The sequence below is a fragment of the Oryctolagus cuniculus genome, chromosome 11 (genome assembly GCF_051225735.1).
Source record: "Oryctolagus cuniculus isolate XC-2025 breed Fujian yellow rabbit chromosome 11, ASM5122573v1, whole genome shotgun sequence".
NCBI lineage: Eukaryota > Metazoa > Chordata > Mammalia > Lagomorpha > Leporidae > Oryctolagus > Oryctolagus cuniculus.
The window spans coordinates 38,410,957-38,430,342 of NC_142877.1; the positions used below are offsets into that span (position 1 = coordinate 38,410,957).

Below are 19,386 nucleotides of genomic sequence, written 5' to 3' on the forward strand. Positions count from 1 at the left end.
AATTCCATGTTTTACTTTTAAAACCCATTGATTGGCCGGCGCCGCGGCTCACTAGGCTAATCCTCTGCCTAGCGGCGCCGACACACCGGGTTCTAGTCCCGGTCGGGGCGCCAGATTCTGTCCCAGTTGCCCCTCTTCCAGGCCAGCTCTCTGCTGTGGCCAGGGAGTGCAGTGGAGGATGGCCCAGGTGCTTGGGCCCTGCACCCCATGGGAGACCAGGAAAAGCACCTGGATCCTGCCTCCTGCCATCGGATCAGCGCGGTGCGCCGGCTGCAGCGGCGGCCATTGGAGGGTGAACCAACGGCAAAGGAAGACCTTTCTCTCTGTCTCTCTTTCTCTCTCACTGTCCACTCTGCCTGTCAAAAAAATAAATTAATTTAAAAAAAAAAAAAAACACACATTGATTACTTACCTGCCCAACTCTCCCTGGATGTTTCAGGGCCAAACCTCCACTGGAGACAGCAGCAGCAACGTTCCCTTCATGGTCCACAACCACAGCGCCCACCGTGTCCAAAGTGCCTGAGTCATTTTCCTGGAAGGCACAAAAGGCAGGTATTCACGAGGCCTAGTGTGGGATACTCTGATACAACTGCATGGCACTTTTCCGCATAATCATGACACAACAGAATCTGAACTACTCCTGAAGTGAAACATTGAGTAATCTCGAATTATCCATTGCTAAGTCACCATTTATACCCTATTTAAGTAAAAATATATTTTCCACTGAACAAAATATGTCTCCTTGCTTTTCTATAACACCTTGTTTTTCTCCTTAAGATTAATGTGTGTTTATACAAGAGGAAAAAGAAAATGAGCTTTTTAAACTATTAATAAAGCACTGTGGCATAGAGAGTAAGGCCATCACCTGTGACACTGCCATCCCATATGGACACCAGTTTGAGATCTGACTACTCCACTTCAAATCCAGCTCCCTGTTAATGCACCTGGCAAAGCAGCAGACAGCCCAAGTGCTTGAGCCCCTGCACCCACATGGAAGATCTGGAAGAAGCTCCTGATTCCTGGCTTCGGCCTGGCCCAGGGCCAAGCCGTTGCAGCCATTCGGGGGAGTGAACCACTGGATGGAAGAAATCTCCTCCCAATCCCCCCCACCTGTGTGTGTGTGTGTGTGTGTGTGTGTGTGTGTCGTCTTCTCTCTGTGTAACTCTTTCAAATAAATAAAAATAAATCTTTAAAAAATTAATAAAAACTTCAAAAAGCAATGCATTTAGCCAATTAAATTGGAAAAAATGGCTATGCTATCATTTTCTCTTATAATTTTCTGCTTGTAAGAAACTTTACAGTAAGCTCTCATCTCTGCTGTTTCAATAATATGTCTGTGAACTTTATGGCAGAAAGCCGTATGTTCCTAGGAGGCATCTTTATGTCCATGTTCATCACAGGACCCACACTTAATGTATATTACACTTAGTAACTACAAGCAGCTGTACGCTACCCACAAGGTTCAGCTATGCAAGAAAGAAACTGGACAAAAATGACAAATTAAGGGGCAATGGGGGGGATTCATGAAAAAAAATTTTTTGTTGCATAATTAAAAGAGGGAGGTAGTATAGGTCTTAGGATTAATCAGCAGCCATGTTAGTTGGTAATGTTATTAAACTAAAGCAATGGGTTTCAAACCATGGCCCAGTGTCTTGGACCACACCCTTAACCCCAGTACACAACAGCCAGGCACAACCCCAAGTTTAACAAGAGCCATTTCCCCTCATATACAGTTTATTGCTCATACAGGGCTGACTTTGACAGAGAAAGCTTAATTTGTTGAATTAACTACTATATTTCTGCCATAGTTTGAATATTTGACACTCCAAACTCAAAAGTTTAATCCCCAAAATCTTACTAAAAGAGTGTTAACTGGGCAGTGCAACGGGCTAAGCCACCACTTAGAGGACACCGACATGCCATATCTCCTACTGGTTTGAATCCTAGTCATTCTGCTTCCAATCAAGTTCCCTGCTAATGTGCCTGAGAAACATCGGATGATGGCTCAAGTACTTGAGTTCCTACCACCCATGTGGAAGACCCAGATGGAGTAACCTGGCTCCTAGCTTCAACCTAGCCCAGGGCCAGATGTTGTAGCCATTTGAGGAGTGAACCAGCAGATGGAAGATCTCTCTCCCTCTGTCTTTCAAATAAATCTAGCTTTCTAAACAAAGAGCTAGAAAAGTTAAAGCAATTGTGTTTGGCCTTGGAGAAGGGATTAGATTGAATTAGGTTGTTGGGGCATGAGTCGATCCTGATGGCTTTATAAGAGGCCAAAATACATAAATGCACACATACCTTGTCTCTTGCCATGTGATATTCTGTGCCACCTAGGGAGTCTGCCAGCAAGGACACCATCAAATGAGGCCCCCTAGATTTTGCATTTCCAGAACCAGGAGCCAAAATAAACCTCCTTTCCTTACCAAGTTAGGCTGCCTCAGGTATTTTTAATCATAAACTATCTCTTTTTTTTTTTTTTTTTTTTTTGACAGGCAGAGTGGACAGTGAGAGAGAGAGACAGAGAGAAAGGTCTTCCTTTGCCATTGGTTCACCCTCCAATGGCTGCCGCCGCCGGCGCTCTGCGGCCGGTGCACCGTACTGATCCGATGGCAGGAGACAGGTGCTTCTCCTGGTCTCCCATGGGGTGCAGGGCCCAAGCACTTGGGCCATCCTCCACTGCACTTCCTGGCCAAGCAGAGAACTGGCCTGGAAGAGGGGCAACCGGGACAGATTCCAGCACCCCAACCGGGACTAGAACCCGGTGTGCCGGCGCCCCAAGGCAGAGGATTAGCCTAGTGAGCCGCGGCGCCGGCCATAAACTGTCTATCTCTTTGAAAGATTCACTTATTATTTATTTGAAAGACAGAGTGACACAGAGAAACAGAGAAAGAAAGGTGTGGATGGCAGGAACCCAAGTTTTTGGGCCATTATCTGCTGCCTCTCAGATTCATTAGCTGGAAAGCCCAGCCAGGACTCAAACCAGGCACACCAACACAGGATGCAGGCAAATTTGGGGAAGCTTAACCACCATGCTGCAATAAGTGCCCCTTAAGTTCTGCTTTAACCAAAGCAATAGGAAGTCTAGCCAATGGGTCCATGACCATACCCCCGAATACCACAATTCTGTTCATGGCAGACAATCAGGATATATTTATTCATTAATTAATATGCAATATAGCTGCATTCCTGCTGTTAGAAAATAAGTTCAATATGTGATTATGTATATCATGCCTCTCCAGTGTCAAAGTCAGTCTTCCACTTTGTTTTCCAAATCTGAAAATCTGCAAATACAAAAACTGCCACTATATTAAGGAAGATGTAACAATAGCCAAGTTTGCCCATTCAAGTGAGAAAGGAAAAATCTTAATTCCAGAAAAGATAAATAATCATAACAGTAATTACTTTAAAGGTCGACATTCATTTTACTATGCCAATAAACAACTTCTAATTCTTTGTGTTGTTGGAACCTCAGGTAGAGAAGCATCTGTTCCTTGTCCAGAGGTCAAGATTTTGATCTTCTATAGAAGGGCTTCTCAAATTTCTATGTGAGTAAAATCATCTGAAGAGTGTGGCTAGCTCTGTGGCATAGCAGGTAAAGCCGCCTCCTGCAGTGCCAGCATCCCATATGGTTGCTGGTTTGGGTCCCAGCTGCTCTACTTCCAATCCAGCTCTCTACTATGGCCTAGGAAAGCAGTGGAAGGTGACCCAAGTCCTTGGGCCCCTGCATCCAAGTAGGAGACCCGGAAGAAGCTCCTGGCCCCTGGCTTCAGATCAGCGCAGCTCTAGCTGCTGCGCCCAACTGGGGAGTGAACCAGCAGACAGAAGACCTCTTCTCTCTCTCTCTCTCCCTCTTTCCCTCTCTCCCTCTCTCCCTCCCTCCCTCTGTCTCTCTCTCTGCCTCTCCTTCTCTCTCTGTGTAACTCTTTCAAATAAATAAATAAATCTTTAAAAAAAATCATCTGAAGAATTTGTTTATATGTAGATTCTGATGGAGTAGTCTGGAAACTGGCCAACACTGTACATCTAACAACCTTCTGGATAATGCTGATGCTGGTTCACAGACCACCCTTTAACAAACAACGTCTGATAGCATCCTACTCCATGGTATAATTATCAACCAAATATCTGTTCCATTCATCCCGAGGCAAGTAATACTATAGGCACAAATATCTAAAGACTAACATAATGCCAGCATAAAATATTTAAGTTATAAGTTCTAGGGTCAGAGTTGTAATGGAATGTGTAAAGCCAGTGCCTACAACACCAGCATCCCATGTGGGCACTGGTTCATGTTCCGACTGCTCCACTTCCAATCCAGGTTCCTGCTAAGGTGCCTTGGAAAGCATAGGAGGATGGTCCAAGTGCTTGGGTCCCTGCACCCATGTGAATGTTCCAGAAGAGGCTCCTGGTTCCTGGTTTCAGTCTAGCCCAGCCCCAGCCACTGAGGCCATTTGGGAAGTGAACCAGCAGATGGAAGATCTCCCTCCCACTCTCTCTGTCTGTCTCTCTCTTTCTCTAGTTGTGCTTTTCATATAAATAAATCTTAAAAAAAAAAGATTTAAGTTTTAACATCTTAACAATCAACTGACAGCATATACCACTATCATATTACATCAGGCAAACTGTAAAGTGTTTCAAAGTGCTGATCTTATTTACATTTTTTAGAAGAAAAGACAACTTTCATACAAATAAACACTACAAAATAAATTTTCCAAAAAAATTAACAAACAAGTCAAGAAATGATTTTAATGATTATTTTGGAAAGTGTTATGTTTTTCTTGAGAGATATATACCAATATTTTTGCCTTTATTCTTTATTATAAAACTTTAGAAAGTTTTACACACTTTTCCCTAGTCTACCCACATATAAAGTAACTGTCTTAATCTGTCTTTCCAGAGAGGAATCAGTGCTTCTGGTGAATAATCAAATACAGCTTTCATCATATTTTACCTTCTGAACACTTAAGGAAGGTCATTCCTTTTTTTAAAGTTTTTTTTTAATTGAAAAACAATAACTGTATGTATTAATAGTGTACAACATAATGTTTTCACAGGTATATACTGTGGAATGGCAACATCAAGCTCATTAACATATACATTGCCTTACATACTTGATCATGTTTATAATTAGCTTAAAATCTACTCAAAAATTGGAGCTGGAACTATGGAACAAAGGGTTAAGCTGCCACCTGTGACACCAGCATCTCATATGAGCACCAGTTTGAGTCCCAGCTGCTCTGCTTCTGATTAACTCCCTGCTAATGTGCCTGGGAAAGCAGCCTCAGATGGCCCAAGTCCTTGGGGACCTGCCAGACCCAGGTGTAGTTCCAGGCTGCTGGATCTGGTCTGGCCTAACCCTGGTCACTGGGGCCATTAGGAAGTGAACCAGAAGACAGAAGATTCCTCTTTGTCTCTCCTTCTCTATCTGTAACTCTACCTTTCAAATAAATAAATGAAATCTTAAAAACAAACTCTTCTCAATGTATTAATTCTCATTTACAAATTGCAACTGTAATTCTTTCTAATGAGTCTAAAAATCAATTTTACATTGCAATTCTGTAACATATACACAATGGTATACAAAAAAGTTCATGGAAATGGAATTAAAAGATAAGGTTATGCTAGTACAATAAAAAATTTCATGCACATTTAGGGTCTTTAAAAAAGTTCAATAACATGCATATTATAAAAAAACCATTCACAGATTTCAAAGTTTTTACATAAAAATTGACTTATCTTTTAATTCCATTTTTCATGAACTTTTTGAGGTTTTTTTTTTTTTTTTTTTTTTTTTGACAGGGAGAGTGGACAGTGAGAGAAAGAGACAGAGAGAAAGGTCTTCCTTTGCCGTTGGTTCACCCTCCAATGGCCGCCGTGCTGCGGCCAGCGCACCACGCTGATCCGAAGGCAGGAGCCAGGTGCTTCTCCTGGTCTCCCATGGGGTGCAGGGCCCAAGCACTTGGGCCATCCTCCACTGCACTCCTGGACCACAGCAGAGAGCTGGCCTGGAAGAGGGGCAACCAGGACAGAATCCGGCCCCCCAACCGGGACTAGAACCTGGTGTGCCGGCACCACTAGGCGGAGGATTAGCCTATTGAGCTGCGGCGCCAGCCGAGGTAGTCTTTATGTTAGCTGTAAAGCAATTTTTCCTAGCATTTCAGTCAGAATACTGTGAACAATAAAAGTTCTCATGTTTAACCAAACTCCTCTTGAAAGATACAAAAATTAATGTCTGTATACCTGGATTATACATAGATGGATTTACTATAACTTGGTTTTCAAAAATGAAAAATCATGTAAAAAATAGAGAATCCTGTTACAAATTAAGCTAAATAGTCCAGAGGACCTACAACACCTGCAAAAATCAGAATTACTTCATAAATATTCAAGAATTAGTTCACAGGCTTCACATACTGCAGAGCAAATTTAAAGATGATGAAGTAATATTTAAGCATTTTTATGAAGTGCAGATAAATTGACTAAAAGATAAACATTGGTATTTCGCCTATAATAATTTCACAGAGCTCATTTGTACAGGAATGAAATCTTAGAAAGGTTGAAAAACACACAATACTGTTACTATGCAGAGCTACCATTACACTCTTACACTCCATAAATACTTAAAAATAAATGCACCACACAGATACACATACCTATTGTCCTTGGCTGAAACATGTTATTCATATTACATTTGTGATAAAATTGTGACTAAAAAGCAACTGCATATAGTTCCCTTAAGGATAAACACAAACACACAAAGTTGGCAGAAATATTGCATGTATTACAGAAAACACTGAAATAAGACTTTCTTGAAGTAACCAATAAATTAGTAGTCATTATTTTATTTCTCTGCTCCAAATTAGAAACAGTTTTTATACACTGATTGTAAAAGCTCAACTAAATAATGTATGTAAACTACTTTATAAGGAATAAATCCTTTAAAGCAGTTATGGTGCTTCCCATCAGAAAAGCAAGCCTCTAACCTATTCTCTAAAAATGAAATCTGTAAGAGGCACCATCTTTCACACTTATCTTAGTCACTTGAACATTCTTATGTACAAAATAATCAAACAGCAAATGGTTAAAATACAAGAATAAATTCCAAATGTATAAAACTGGTATCTCATGTTTATAACTGGTATATCATGGCAATACCCTAATATGATAATAAAGATGGAAATATACCTTTTGATATACCAAACTCTCCTTTTGATATAAATAAAAATATCTTTGTTAGATTTCAGAGCAACATTAAATCTGGCATGGGCTTCCACTTGAGAAGGCAAATGACATACACCCTGCATGGCATACAATAATGTCACAATAGATCTTGAACATCTTTGAATTTCTCAAACACAGAAGATGACTGTGGCTACAGGAGATCTGGACCTGGTTCTATGCCCATGTCTCCAAATCAGTCCCCAACAAATAGGGCCACTATGGGCTGGAGAAGATCCAAAGTGTTTAAACAAAGAATAATTTAGCAAGAATTATCTATTAACATGTATCTGGACTGGCTGGATCCAGGAAAAACCTGGATACAAGAACACCCAATGACCTTTCCCTTCCCCTTTAGAAAATCACCTTCTGATGCTCAACAACAAGAAATGATGTTTCTTATAAACTACATATAGTCAAGATGTCTATTCTGAATCTTTCATTTTCTTGGTTTAGTAAGTACATGGTAAATATCTTTGCAGTACTATACAAATTAGTGTTGAACATATTTGGAAAAAAATGTAATCATTTACTATATAAAAATTTTTACATGATTTATTTCCTAAACCACTCACCAGAATTAACAGAAACTTTTTCAGCCTAAAATAAAAATGAAATGGGTAAGCCACATTTTAAGGATATTTATTCTGACTAGAGCTTTCATTATAAATTCATATCATAACAAAGTTCTAAAAGATTACCTAGGGCCAGCGCTGCGGCTACTAGGCTAATCCTCTGCCTGTGGCGCCAGCACCCCAAGTTCTAGTCCCAGTTGGGGTGCTGGATTCTGTCCCGGTTGCTCCTCTTCCAGCCCAGCTCTCTGCTGTGGCTAGGGAGTGCAGTGGAGGATGGCCCAAGTGCTTGGGTCCTGCACCTGCATGGGAGACCAGGAGGAAGCGCCTGGCTCCTGGTTTCGGATCAGCGCAGTGTGCCGACCGTATCGGCCATTTGAGTGGTGAACCAACGGAAGGAAGACCTTCTCTCTGTCTCTCTCTCTCACTGTCTAACTCTGCCTGTCAAAAAAAAATTACCTAAAAATTCTAAACACTCTAAAGACAACAAATGGCAGTATTTTCCAACTGGTAGAACTCCCACACAGTGATATGAGGTTTGAGGCATTAAAGATGGAATACGTAATGGTTTAATCTTAGTTGTTAAGATACTCTCTCAAATAATAGATTGTGGGATTTTTCTCTTTAAAATGGAATTTAAAGAGGAATTTAAAATGGAATTGTTCTGAAAGCCTCAGTGTGCATATCAAGGGGGCAGGTGTAAGTGATGGCAAAGATCGCAAGAACATACTCATGACTTGTACATTGTAACAGAAAAATAAAATCATAAAAGTAGTTTTATGCAACTTTAAAATCAGTTTAATTCTTATTCACATGTGACTTAATTAATATTTTTAACTGATACTCAGAATGAACCACAGGTGAGGACAGTAAACCTAGGATATACTAGAGTTGAAATAAAAATTAAGTTATGAATGATAACTCTGACAAGCTCCTTAGGACAATATTAAATAGATATGCATTTATCTCATACAAATACATATAGAATATATCTCAAAAACTTTAAAAATCATCTAAAAGTATAATTATGAATATATAAATTGGTTTATTTGTCTTGAATATTAATTTTATAATTTCAAGTCAAAATTTTAAATTTTATATTAAATATGAATCTACCTATGACCCAACAACTAAATCCCTATATATTTACTTACTAGACATCAAAATAAATACATCAAAAAGACTGTCAAAGATGGTCACATCTTTCTTTTCAACAGCCAAAACCTACAAACAACCCAAATATCTACCTACAGGGAAATAAGCAAACAAATCATGATATAATTAGTAGTGAAGAACTGCTCAGCAATAGAAAGGAAATAGTAGTATGTACAACAATATGGACAGTCTTTCACACACAGGAAAAGCAGCTGGACACAAAAAAGCAAACAATACATGATTCCTTTTATACAAGGTTTTATAATTGATAAAACTACTCTATGGTAGAAAGAATGAGACCAAAAAATGTTGTCTTGGGGATAGCCAGAGGCAATCACTATAAAGGGGCATAAGGAAAGTTTCTGGAATAATCTAACATACTATCCTAAAGAACACACCAAAGAATTCAAAGCATCAGACTACACACAAATTTTCCAAGTTTTGCTATTTTTACGACACATATTTAACACACATTTAATTGTAAGCAAACAGAGAAAGAGATGATGAAAAATACGAGCAACATAGTATAAGATATGGAGGAGAGAAGGTCTAATCTATATTTAACTAAAGAGAATAGACAAAATAAAGAAGAGAAGAGAAAATGTCTCAAGTCTTGCATAGCTGATAGAAAACAAGAATCCAGATCCCCAGGAAATCAGTGAGAAAGGAAAGGAACCAGATAGAAAAGTCTCCTACAACAAAATGACAGTCAAATTTCCAAAAGCCCAATCCAACATTAGAAGTTAGAAAAGCACTTTATACCTTCAGGCACTCAATGAATCCTTGTTGAATGGATAGATGAATAAACAAACAATACTCTCCAAAAAGAAGGAAAGCAATCCAAGAAAGACATTCAGGCACGCAAGAAGGAATGGGAAAGCACATAAAATGCCAGACCTGAAAGTAAATCCAAACTGATACTGTTTTAATGTCTTACTGGGATGTCAGAGTGGGTTTTTAAACCTAACTACATGTTATTTATAACAGATACACTGAAAGCATGAAGATATGGAAAAGTTGAAAGTTAACAGAATGATGACATCCAAATGGGAACAAAAATGCACAATGAATAATAAAAATATAATGACATTTCGGAACTTGTAGGATACAGTAAAAGCAGTACTTAGAGGAAAATTTATACCTAAAATGCTGACATGAGAAAGGCAACAAAAATTAATTAAGCTGGCTATCCAATTAAGAATTTTCAGAACAAGATGAACACAAAGAAAATGGAGATAAAATAGTTAAGTTTTTTTTGTTTGTTTTTTTTTGTTTGTTTTTTTTGTTTTGTTTTGTTTTTGACAGAGTGGACAGAGAGAGACAGAGAGAAAGGTCTTCCTTTGCTGTTGGTTCACCCTCCAATGGCCACCACGGCTAGCGCGGCCGGCGCACCGCGCTGATCCAATGGCAGGAGCCAGGTACTTATCCTGGTCTCCCATGGGGTGCAGGGCCCAAGTACTTGGGCCATCCTCCACTGCACTCCCTGGCCACAGCAGAGAGCTGGCCTGGAAGAGGGGCAACTGGGACAGAATCCGGCGCCCCGACCAGGACTAGAACCCGGTGTGCCGGCGCCGCAAGGCGGAGGATTAGCCTAGTGAGCCACGGCGCCGGTCAAAAAGTTAAGTATTAAATAGAGATTTAAAAAAGCAAAGTTGATTTCGTGAGAAAACTACTTGCTGAGTGAATTAAGTGACTGAATTCCATGTAATGGGCAATAATTTTCTCTATGTGTCAACCTCTCAGCAAAGGCCACTCCCTCTCTCCTGCCTTCTCCTCTAACACTAGCCATGGATCTCTTAAATAATGGATACTGGCCTCGCTGCCTCATTTGCATTTGTCCAGCACAAATGTCACTTTCTGCCATTATCTCCTACTCCCACCGTAAACATTAAAATACTGCCCATATTCAAGTCCTGGGTCTTCAAATAACTCAAAAGTTTCCTGGATCACCTCTTAACCACATGTGAGACTCCTGTGTTTTTAAATCCCGTTAAACATGTGGTATGCTTCCTGATCAGAGAAAACATAACATGGGTTTGTTCTAGGACCTTTTGCAGCTTCTCTTGCCCTTCATGCGCCTGTAAGCAACAAATAACAGTTTCATGAAATTAATATTTGTAAATTAAACCTCATCAGTAACTACAACTTCATGACCTCTGAAAATGCATCTTGTTCAGTTTGTATGCATAATACAAACTCGGCCTATGTAATACAGTTTTCCTATTACCTCACATGCTTCTTTCTGGTTATTTCATACTTACAACTTCCTTAAATGTAATGCTTCTGAAATGTCACTTCTAAATCAGTCCTTTCACATCACTAAACAACTCTCATAAAATCTTTGTCTGGTCCCCACAATAACCAAATTCAAGTCCTGACTCATTTCTCACAATATGAGAGCAATCTTAACTTTAGAAGTTTTTCCATGCCCTTTGGTCTACTATTTGAAACAAACTTCTAAGGCTCTAACCATCAAACACTAAGCCTCTCACTTTCTCTATAAAGGAATTATATATCATGATATTGGTCACATATTCCTTATTTAATGTTTTCTTCTGATAACACTTCTTGACTGCCTTCTCATCCCCAGGGGTCATTTGACTTTCATTCTTGGCTAATTCAATTTGCTTTAATTCCAAATTTTCTTGACTTCCTAAAAGCTCTAATAAGTAATACCCAGACTATAGTTTAGTTTCAGCTTTGTTTTTTTTCAACTGGAGAGCAGGGCACCTTCTATAATCAGTCATCACCATCTAGGAAACGTATTCAAGAGAAAAGGAGAGTATCAAGATTATTTAGTAATTTTACTTCCTGGAGGCATATGGATAGTACTTTAAGGAGAGATAGAAAAACACACAACCAATGTATTCACTAATAGGATATGAATTCATTACCTGGGCAAATTAAAAAGCACATAAATAAGCAAGCTAAGTCCTTGCTAATTAAACAGACAGCTACAAAGTCTCTTTATAAGAGCAGGCAACCTTTTTCAATTTACTTGTCCAATTTGGCTCTTTCTAGGAACACCTGGCCGTGGTCTGGACCTCTGGTCTTTCTTTCATTTTAGGGCATGCATTTACCTTCTCTGGATAAAATTACACTTTTTCTTTTAAATACCAGAGCTCCAATGGCCTTTGAACTGAGTCTTAAAGCAGTGGGGAATAACAGATAAAGGACTAGAAGGTAACACAGACAATCTGGATTCCATTCCTGCCACTGAAACACCATGAAAATTGGGATGGGTCACTTAACCTGGTTTTAAAGTCAACCCTCATGAGACTGAAGAATAATATTTGATATTTGACATTGACTTTACTAATAAATAAGTTGCTTTTATTGACCTGAGATTTTTTAAAGTATAGCATATCTGTTTGGCCATATAATTATCCACAAAAATTGTTATTCAAAATTATAAATACATAACAACTAAATATAAGCATATTAAAAAACCAAAAAGGAAGAAAAAACACCCTTTCTCTTTTTGTTCCTCAATAGATTAAAATCTTTTTAGAAAGTAGAACTAAAGAATTCAAAGAGTAGGAAAGGAGCCTCCAATACATTTAAAGATATGAAATACTATCTAAGTTAATTATGACAGTACTGTATCTAGAAAATGAAATATTCAAATTAACCTCAGTGGTGTTTTCAGAGACTTTCAACATTCAAAATCCTGTGTGTAATGCAAATAGCCACCAGGGCTCCTGTTTATACATATTTGAAAACATTCTGCACATTTGATCCAAAGTACAGTTAAGAGTTAATGCACCACTAAACGTAGCCTGAAATTCAGGGGGACTACATCTGTGGATTTAATGCCTCTTTACCCTATTTTACTTCATTAAATTCTGTGGACAGTTAAACAAACCATGTTACATTCACTCACCAGGGATTACAAACTACCAAAACCAGAGTTTGGTTTGATTAACAAATGTAGTATTGGTGTGACATATTTTGTTTTGAATACCTTAAAACACAGCATATGTCACCAATCAGCCCTACTCTCTTCTACCTATCCTCCTCTCTAGATTTGTCTCACACACTTAGGCTGCCTTCCTGCACGGCCCCCAAATCTTGCTGGTAATCAAGCTCTTCCATTTTCAGGCCTCTAAACCTAAGACTTCTCTTTCTCTCCCCCCAGATTCCTGGTCCTATTCTTTAACCAAGAACCAGCTTAAATTCCTCCCTCTATATAAAGTCTGCTTAAGAAACATATCACTGCTCAGAGTGACTTACCCATCCAGTTAATTTCTCTAGCTCTCATTCACGATTTCACTCTTCTAGCACACACCAAATGGCTTCATTTCCTTTATTATTTATTCTCCTGGACCAAATACTTAAAAGGTGGGGCCTACATACCATATCCTCTATTTACTCCCTAAAACCTATTTAAAAACTTGATCATAGGCCAGCGCTGCGGCTCACTAGGCTAATCCTCCGCCTTGCGGCGCCGGCACACCGGGTTCTAGTCCTGGTCGGGGCGCTGGATTCTGTCCTGGTTGCTACTCTTCCAGGCCAGCTCTCTGCTGTGGCCAGGGAGTGCAGTGGAGGATGGCCCAAGTCTTGGGCCCTACACCCCATGGGAGACCAGGAGGAGCACCTGGCTCCTGCCATCGGATCAGTGCGGCGCGCTGGCCGTGGCAGCCATTGGAGGGTGAATCAACGGCAAAGGAAGACCTTTCTCTCTGTCTCTGTCTCTCTCTCTCTCTCTCACTGTCCACTCTGCCTGTCAAAAAAAAAAAAAAAAAACTATCATAAAGAGCATTCAATAAATGTTTGCTGGTGGTAACACTGAGGCCAAAGGTAAAAAAGTACAGGATAATAAAAACTGAAGGGAATATCAGGTCACAGTCTCTCATGCAAACACCACACAGAGCCTGTGCATTTCTCCAAGAGACTTGCTAGTGAGTTCCTCATAATCCCAGGCTATGTGGATTAATCCAGCAGTAAAAATGGTGCACTGCCTATCCTTTGGACTAATCATCCACAAAAGAAATTTTGTAGACCTTAACACTTCTTCATGGAAAAGATGACAATGCTTACAAAGTGAAAATGCTGTAAACACAGGCGGGGGGCTGGGGAGCAGCATAGGGAATGTGCAATCACCTGCTTCATAAATTTGTCTGAACTTGCAAGGCAATTCACATTTCCATTCTATAAGACCCTACCCTCTGCTTAATCACACACCCAAAGTAAACATATGCTATAAAATGAATAGGGATAGAGTTCTCATTGTGGAGATGGTTCATCTTTTTTCCTGGATGGGTGGGCGGGGGGGGGGGTCATAGTCTAGAAACAGTTTTGTAAAACAGGCATTTTTACCTGCAGAATAGGAAAGGCACTTGGTCAAGTTTCTCTAGATGAGCACGCCCCCTTGTGGGCACTTCCTGACTCACCTCTTCAATAGAGTTTGGAAATTGTAGGTGGTTTTTAAGATAGTATTTCCTGACACTCATTTCCCTTATTTACTTAGCTATCATCTTAAATTATTTGAAATATTAAGGAAGTAAACTAACATTATTTAGTAACACTTAATATGAACTACCACTTTTATTTCATTATATCTCCAAATGCAAATTTATTGTTAAAACTTAGGCATAATTTTTGGACTAATGTACGTCTGAAGAATTTATAGATTCAAACTTATCCTAAGAGATTATGAGACTTAATATTAAATAACATTTTTCTACTTCAAAATTTATATTATAATAATCAATTTAGATGTTTAAATTAGTAATAACTAAATAAAGGCACAGTTTCTAGAGACAATAGTAAAGATAAAAAATAAAATGCTCATGCCACCATAGACTTGATGATGGTAAAATAAATGAGAAAAAAATGATTGCTGCATGTATTCATTAAGCCCTTGTCTCTTCAGCATTTATCATATACCAAGTAAAAAAAAAAAAAAACATGATGAACAAGACAGATATAATTCCTGTCCTCCCAGACCACGCACTCTATCTAAAGAGAAAGACATCAAATACTAACAATTGATGACAGAGAGACAACTGGAAGGCATAATAGCTTAACATGAGAGAAGGAGAGAGGAAAGGGATTGTCAACAATCCTTGTATCTGGAATCATAAGCATGATGGCCTTGACACAAGAAGAATCTTAGCAAACAATGTGACTGAGAGTAAGAATGAGATACCAAAAGAGTGGAGAGGAAGGCACCTGCTCTGTTACAGAGTTTAAACCTTATTCTTAGGAGCAGCTGGAAGTGAATACAGAGTTAAAGCAGAAGATGGGCTTTTAAATGACTCAGCAAATGCTGGGTGGAGAACTGAGGGGCAACAGTAGTTGAGGGCAGATGGGTTAGACTGCTACTGTAGTCTTTCAGACAGAATGATGAAATCTGATTTCAGATGGGATGAGTTAGGGTATGATGGGTCAGTGAGTGAACGTGTGGAAATAGGTAGCTGGAACAGTTGAAACATGAAAGTAGTGGAGGGTCGGTGCTGTGGCGCCGGTATCCCATGTGGGCACCAATTCTAGACCTAGCTGCTCCTCTTCCAGTCCAACTCTCTGCTATGGCCTGGGAAAGCAGTCGAAGATGGCCCAAGTGCTTGGGTCCCTGCACCTGCATGGGAGACCAGAAAGAGGCACCTGGCTCCTGGCTTCGGATCGGCACAGATACGGCCGTTGCTTCCATTTGGGGAGTGAACCAAGGAAGGAAGACCTTTCTCTGTCTCTCCCTCTCACTGTCTGTAACTCCACCTCTCAAATAAATAAATAAATAAATAAAATCTTTAAAAAAAAAAAGTAGGGTAATATAAACTTAGATTCATCCAATTAAACAAAATTTCATTAAATAGTGGCTAATGTGTTCTGCTCAACAAAGGAAACACCAAGAGCAGGGACCCTGACTTGAGGGAGCTGTCAGTTATGAACAGGGAAAATTACCTGGAGACAAGTCCTGGAGCAGAGAAAAAGAGCTACAGCTTTCAAACAAGAGTTTTATCCAGTTGGAGGAGAGCAAAGACTGCATGCAATGTTATTCAATCATGCAATTCCCAGTTCTTCTAGAATGTTCCATGTTTGTTTAAACAATGATTTCTAAGCCCACCGTCACGTATCAGGAAGAACAAAGCAATGTCGCAAATGTTGACCCAACAGATTTTGATTCAGTGTGTTTACAATAGAGGCTACGAATCAATCAGTAGCTTTAAAACACCCTAATGAATCTAATGGCCAACCAAGTTTAGGACCCACTAGAAGAAAGAATCCCTTAATGAGAGAATCAAGAGAATGTGGACCATCTCCATGCTGCCAACAAAAATGCGTGAGAGGATTATCGACTTCAAATGGCCATGGTGTAATCATCTGGTTCACAAACTGACTTTACTGATGAGCAGACTGAAGCCTAGAGAGGTTTCAATCTTGTCCCAAGTATCTGAGCTAGAAAATAGTAGACTCAGATACAACTCTTAGATGACTAGAGCTCATCTCACACTCTATCCTCTCTCCTCCACCCCTTCAGTAGCATTTACCTATTCAAAATCTTGAAGCCTGACCAGAGAAGAAATAGCCCAATCAAGCCTTTACAAATTTAAATAGTTTTCCTTCAACCTAATTAAGCACTGGTTGATGTTTTCTGATCCAAAAATATCTTGCAATTGATCTGCATGTGTATGCATGCATGTGCACGTACTTTGTCTTTTCATGCACTGGATTATTCTGCTTCTGTAACTATACATGCACCAGCATCATCATTTCCGTGATGGGTCAACTCAGGTCATCAGTGCAGAGTCATATCATTTGGTATCATATGAAGACATATTTTAAAGTCCTGCCTTAAGACTCTGATATTCTTAATTAATACCACAGCTTGATGCAACTTCCAGATAAGAAGGTTTCTATGTGTAGTATCAATGAGATTACATTCACTGGAGGTACTTCCTGTTAGGAAAGCTACAATATAATCTCCATATTACATAGGTACAAGATCAGCCAGAACTATTCCAATGATAATGAAAGAATACTCTTTTGTCCCCCCAGTTGATTTTTGTGAAATATGAAAAACCAAAAGGAAACTGTGACGACCTGCTAAATACTAAAAAATGAGGGAGAATTACTATGGCTGACAATACTTACTGTCAACTTGTATCATGTATCCTGAAAACCCACAGGCTACTTGCATTACAAAATAAAAACAGTAGTTAAGATTTGTTAACCTGGACTTTTTGCTTCATAACTTTTTGCTCATAACTTTAAGACCCATACAAATTTAAGGTATAGCTTGGTATAAATTTAAAAAACACTTGGGGAAAAAATCCAACCTAATAGCTACTGAATCTTTACATGAGAACTTAGCAGATATTCCTGAAGCAGGAACAAATATACATTGCCCAGTCTTCAAGTATTGAAAGCTCCAGACCTGAATTGACAAAGTACTGTAACTAGAGACATTTAAAGAATCCCCATCAAGTTATAATGGAAAGAAATGCTGATTTTCAGGCTGCATAACCTACACAAATTCATGAGGTAGTGGCAATCCAGCAAAACCTTTAATTATGTTTCTGACCTACTTATCAATTTACATATGAAATCTCTAGCTCATTCAGTAATGAAGATAGTCTTAGGTGATACAAATACAGTATAAAATTCAATGGAATAATTTCAAACAGAAGATAGCTACACTTCATAGGATGAATTTTCAGCTAAGTGGAAAAAACATAAATATGTAAAGTATCTTTATGTAGGGAAGTATTAGAAGTTTCCTGCTTCTGTTTATTTGGGTATCCATGTACTAATCATCTTCTTGAGAAACACGCAAAATTCTAGATGAAGCAAAGTGAATTTCTAGAAAAGACTAATTACTCTTTTCCCTGAACACATAATGCACAGATATGTACACAAGTACAAATGGAACAATCTGAGGAAAACATGTTGTTTTTTGTGCATTTATTTTCTTTGATCTTAACCTACCTCTCACCCAAAGAATACAGTGATTTAGTATGATACAGTTAAGCGTTTACATAATAATTTCAAGATGGTGAATAAAAGGGAAAAATGTTACCCACAATATACTTCAAAAGAATAGAACATATTTATATGAAGCGCACAAAGCAAGGCCCAACATTTCCTTTCTGAAACATGTGGCCAATTTGATGTCTCTGTGAGGTGGCTTAGGAGCACAAAATTAAAAGTTGTAGCATCTCTTTAGAGTGGTTTTGAATCCACAACATAGTATAAGAACACCAAAAGCATTACAAAATTTTTTCAACTTGTTCATTAGATATTGAACAATCAATGGAAAGGTCTGATTAACTTTCATTTTACTGTCCTAAATAAATCCTGCTTTACCTAAAAACCAATGAAATTAATTGAAAACTTAAATTACATCACAAAAGTGATGAGAGGAGGCAAAAAAAAATCACTTAATATGTACATTCAACTCCAAAATCTGTTATTAAAGCAAAGGAGATGGAAACTATTTAGACAATATGCTTGTGAAAGTGAAGAGAAAGAGGCTTGGAACATCAAAAATATTGAGATCAAACAATGCCCCCAACTTCATTCAATATTCCAAAGATTAAGAGTCCCCTCTGATCATATCCAGGATTATCGCTTGAAAGTGATATTTATGAAACCTAGGTTACGATGTGTATTGAATCTGTCTTCTCACTGTAGGGTCTCCTCTTTTAATAAGCAACTTTCAATCATGTAGCTACTCAGTCAATCCATGGCATAAGCCAACTATAGCAAGTTAACTCCAAGGAGTTAGCCACTTCATTCCAAAAGAAAGGTTTACCTTTCAAATATGATAATGAATAGCACCAACACAACTACCCCCTTTTCCTTCAATAGCAAAACTTTATTTAAAAGAGGTAATCACTTCATCACATATACCACAAGAAGCTATTGTTAAGTACTCTAATAACAAGAGGCCATGGCATTTTTTTTTTCCAGAAATGTAGATGCCAATTTGCAGAAATTACAGAAGACAGAGAAGCATGCTAAGCTGCGTGATGAATGTGTGGTCAGCAAAACTCAGATTGAAGGAAATGTCATAAACACAGTCTCACTGCCTATTCATATACACTTCAGTTACCACAGTTTAGTTTAAAAAAAAAATTCAGTTCCCCAACAACATGGTTCAAATTTCAGGTACCATGATATATTCAGTGAGTAATCACATAAAGTATAAACTCCATTACTAGCTTCTTAGTTCACAAACCACTACAAACATCAGACACACTTCATGATATGTGAACAGACACGTCTTTCAAAGTCTATCAGTGATGTGTCACCATGCACAAACAGCAAAGCATGTGGTTGTGTGGCCTCTTTGTTTCACAGTGATAAATCTACATATTTTACAAAAATTGATTATCAAAAGAGGGAACTTATTTCAAAGAGAGTGAAACAAAGAAACAAAAAAAATGATAAGTGAAACTGAAATGAAAGACACACAGAGTTACAGAAGACATAAGTGGCA

The 19,386-nt window shown here is 38.7% G+C and overlaps 1 protein-coding gene across 17 annotated transcripts in view; it reads right to left on the reverse strand.

The window, feature by feature from the left end:
- The window catches only part of TASP1 (taspase 1), a 361,007-nt gene that overhangs the window by 245,797 nt on the left and 95,824 nt on the right, over positions 1–19,386 (reverse strand). For all 17 annotated transcript variants that reach the window (XR_016215997.1, XR_011380008.2, XR_011380009.2 and 14 more), the window contains one exon: positions 413–532. Coding sequence is in view for 14 of the 17 variants with exons in the window: in XM_070052103.2 (XP_069908204.2) it covers positions 413–532 (120 nt within the window). In the remaining 3 variants the exon portion in view is untranslated. The remainder of the gene's footprint in view (positions 1–412; positions 533–19,386) is intronic.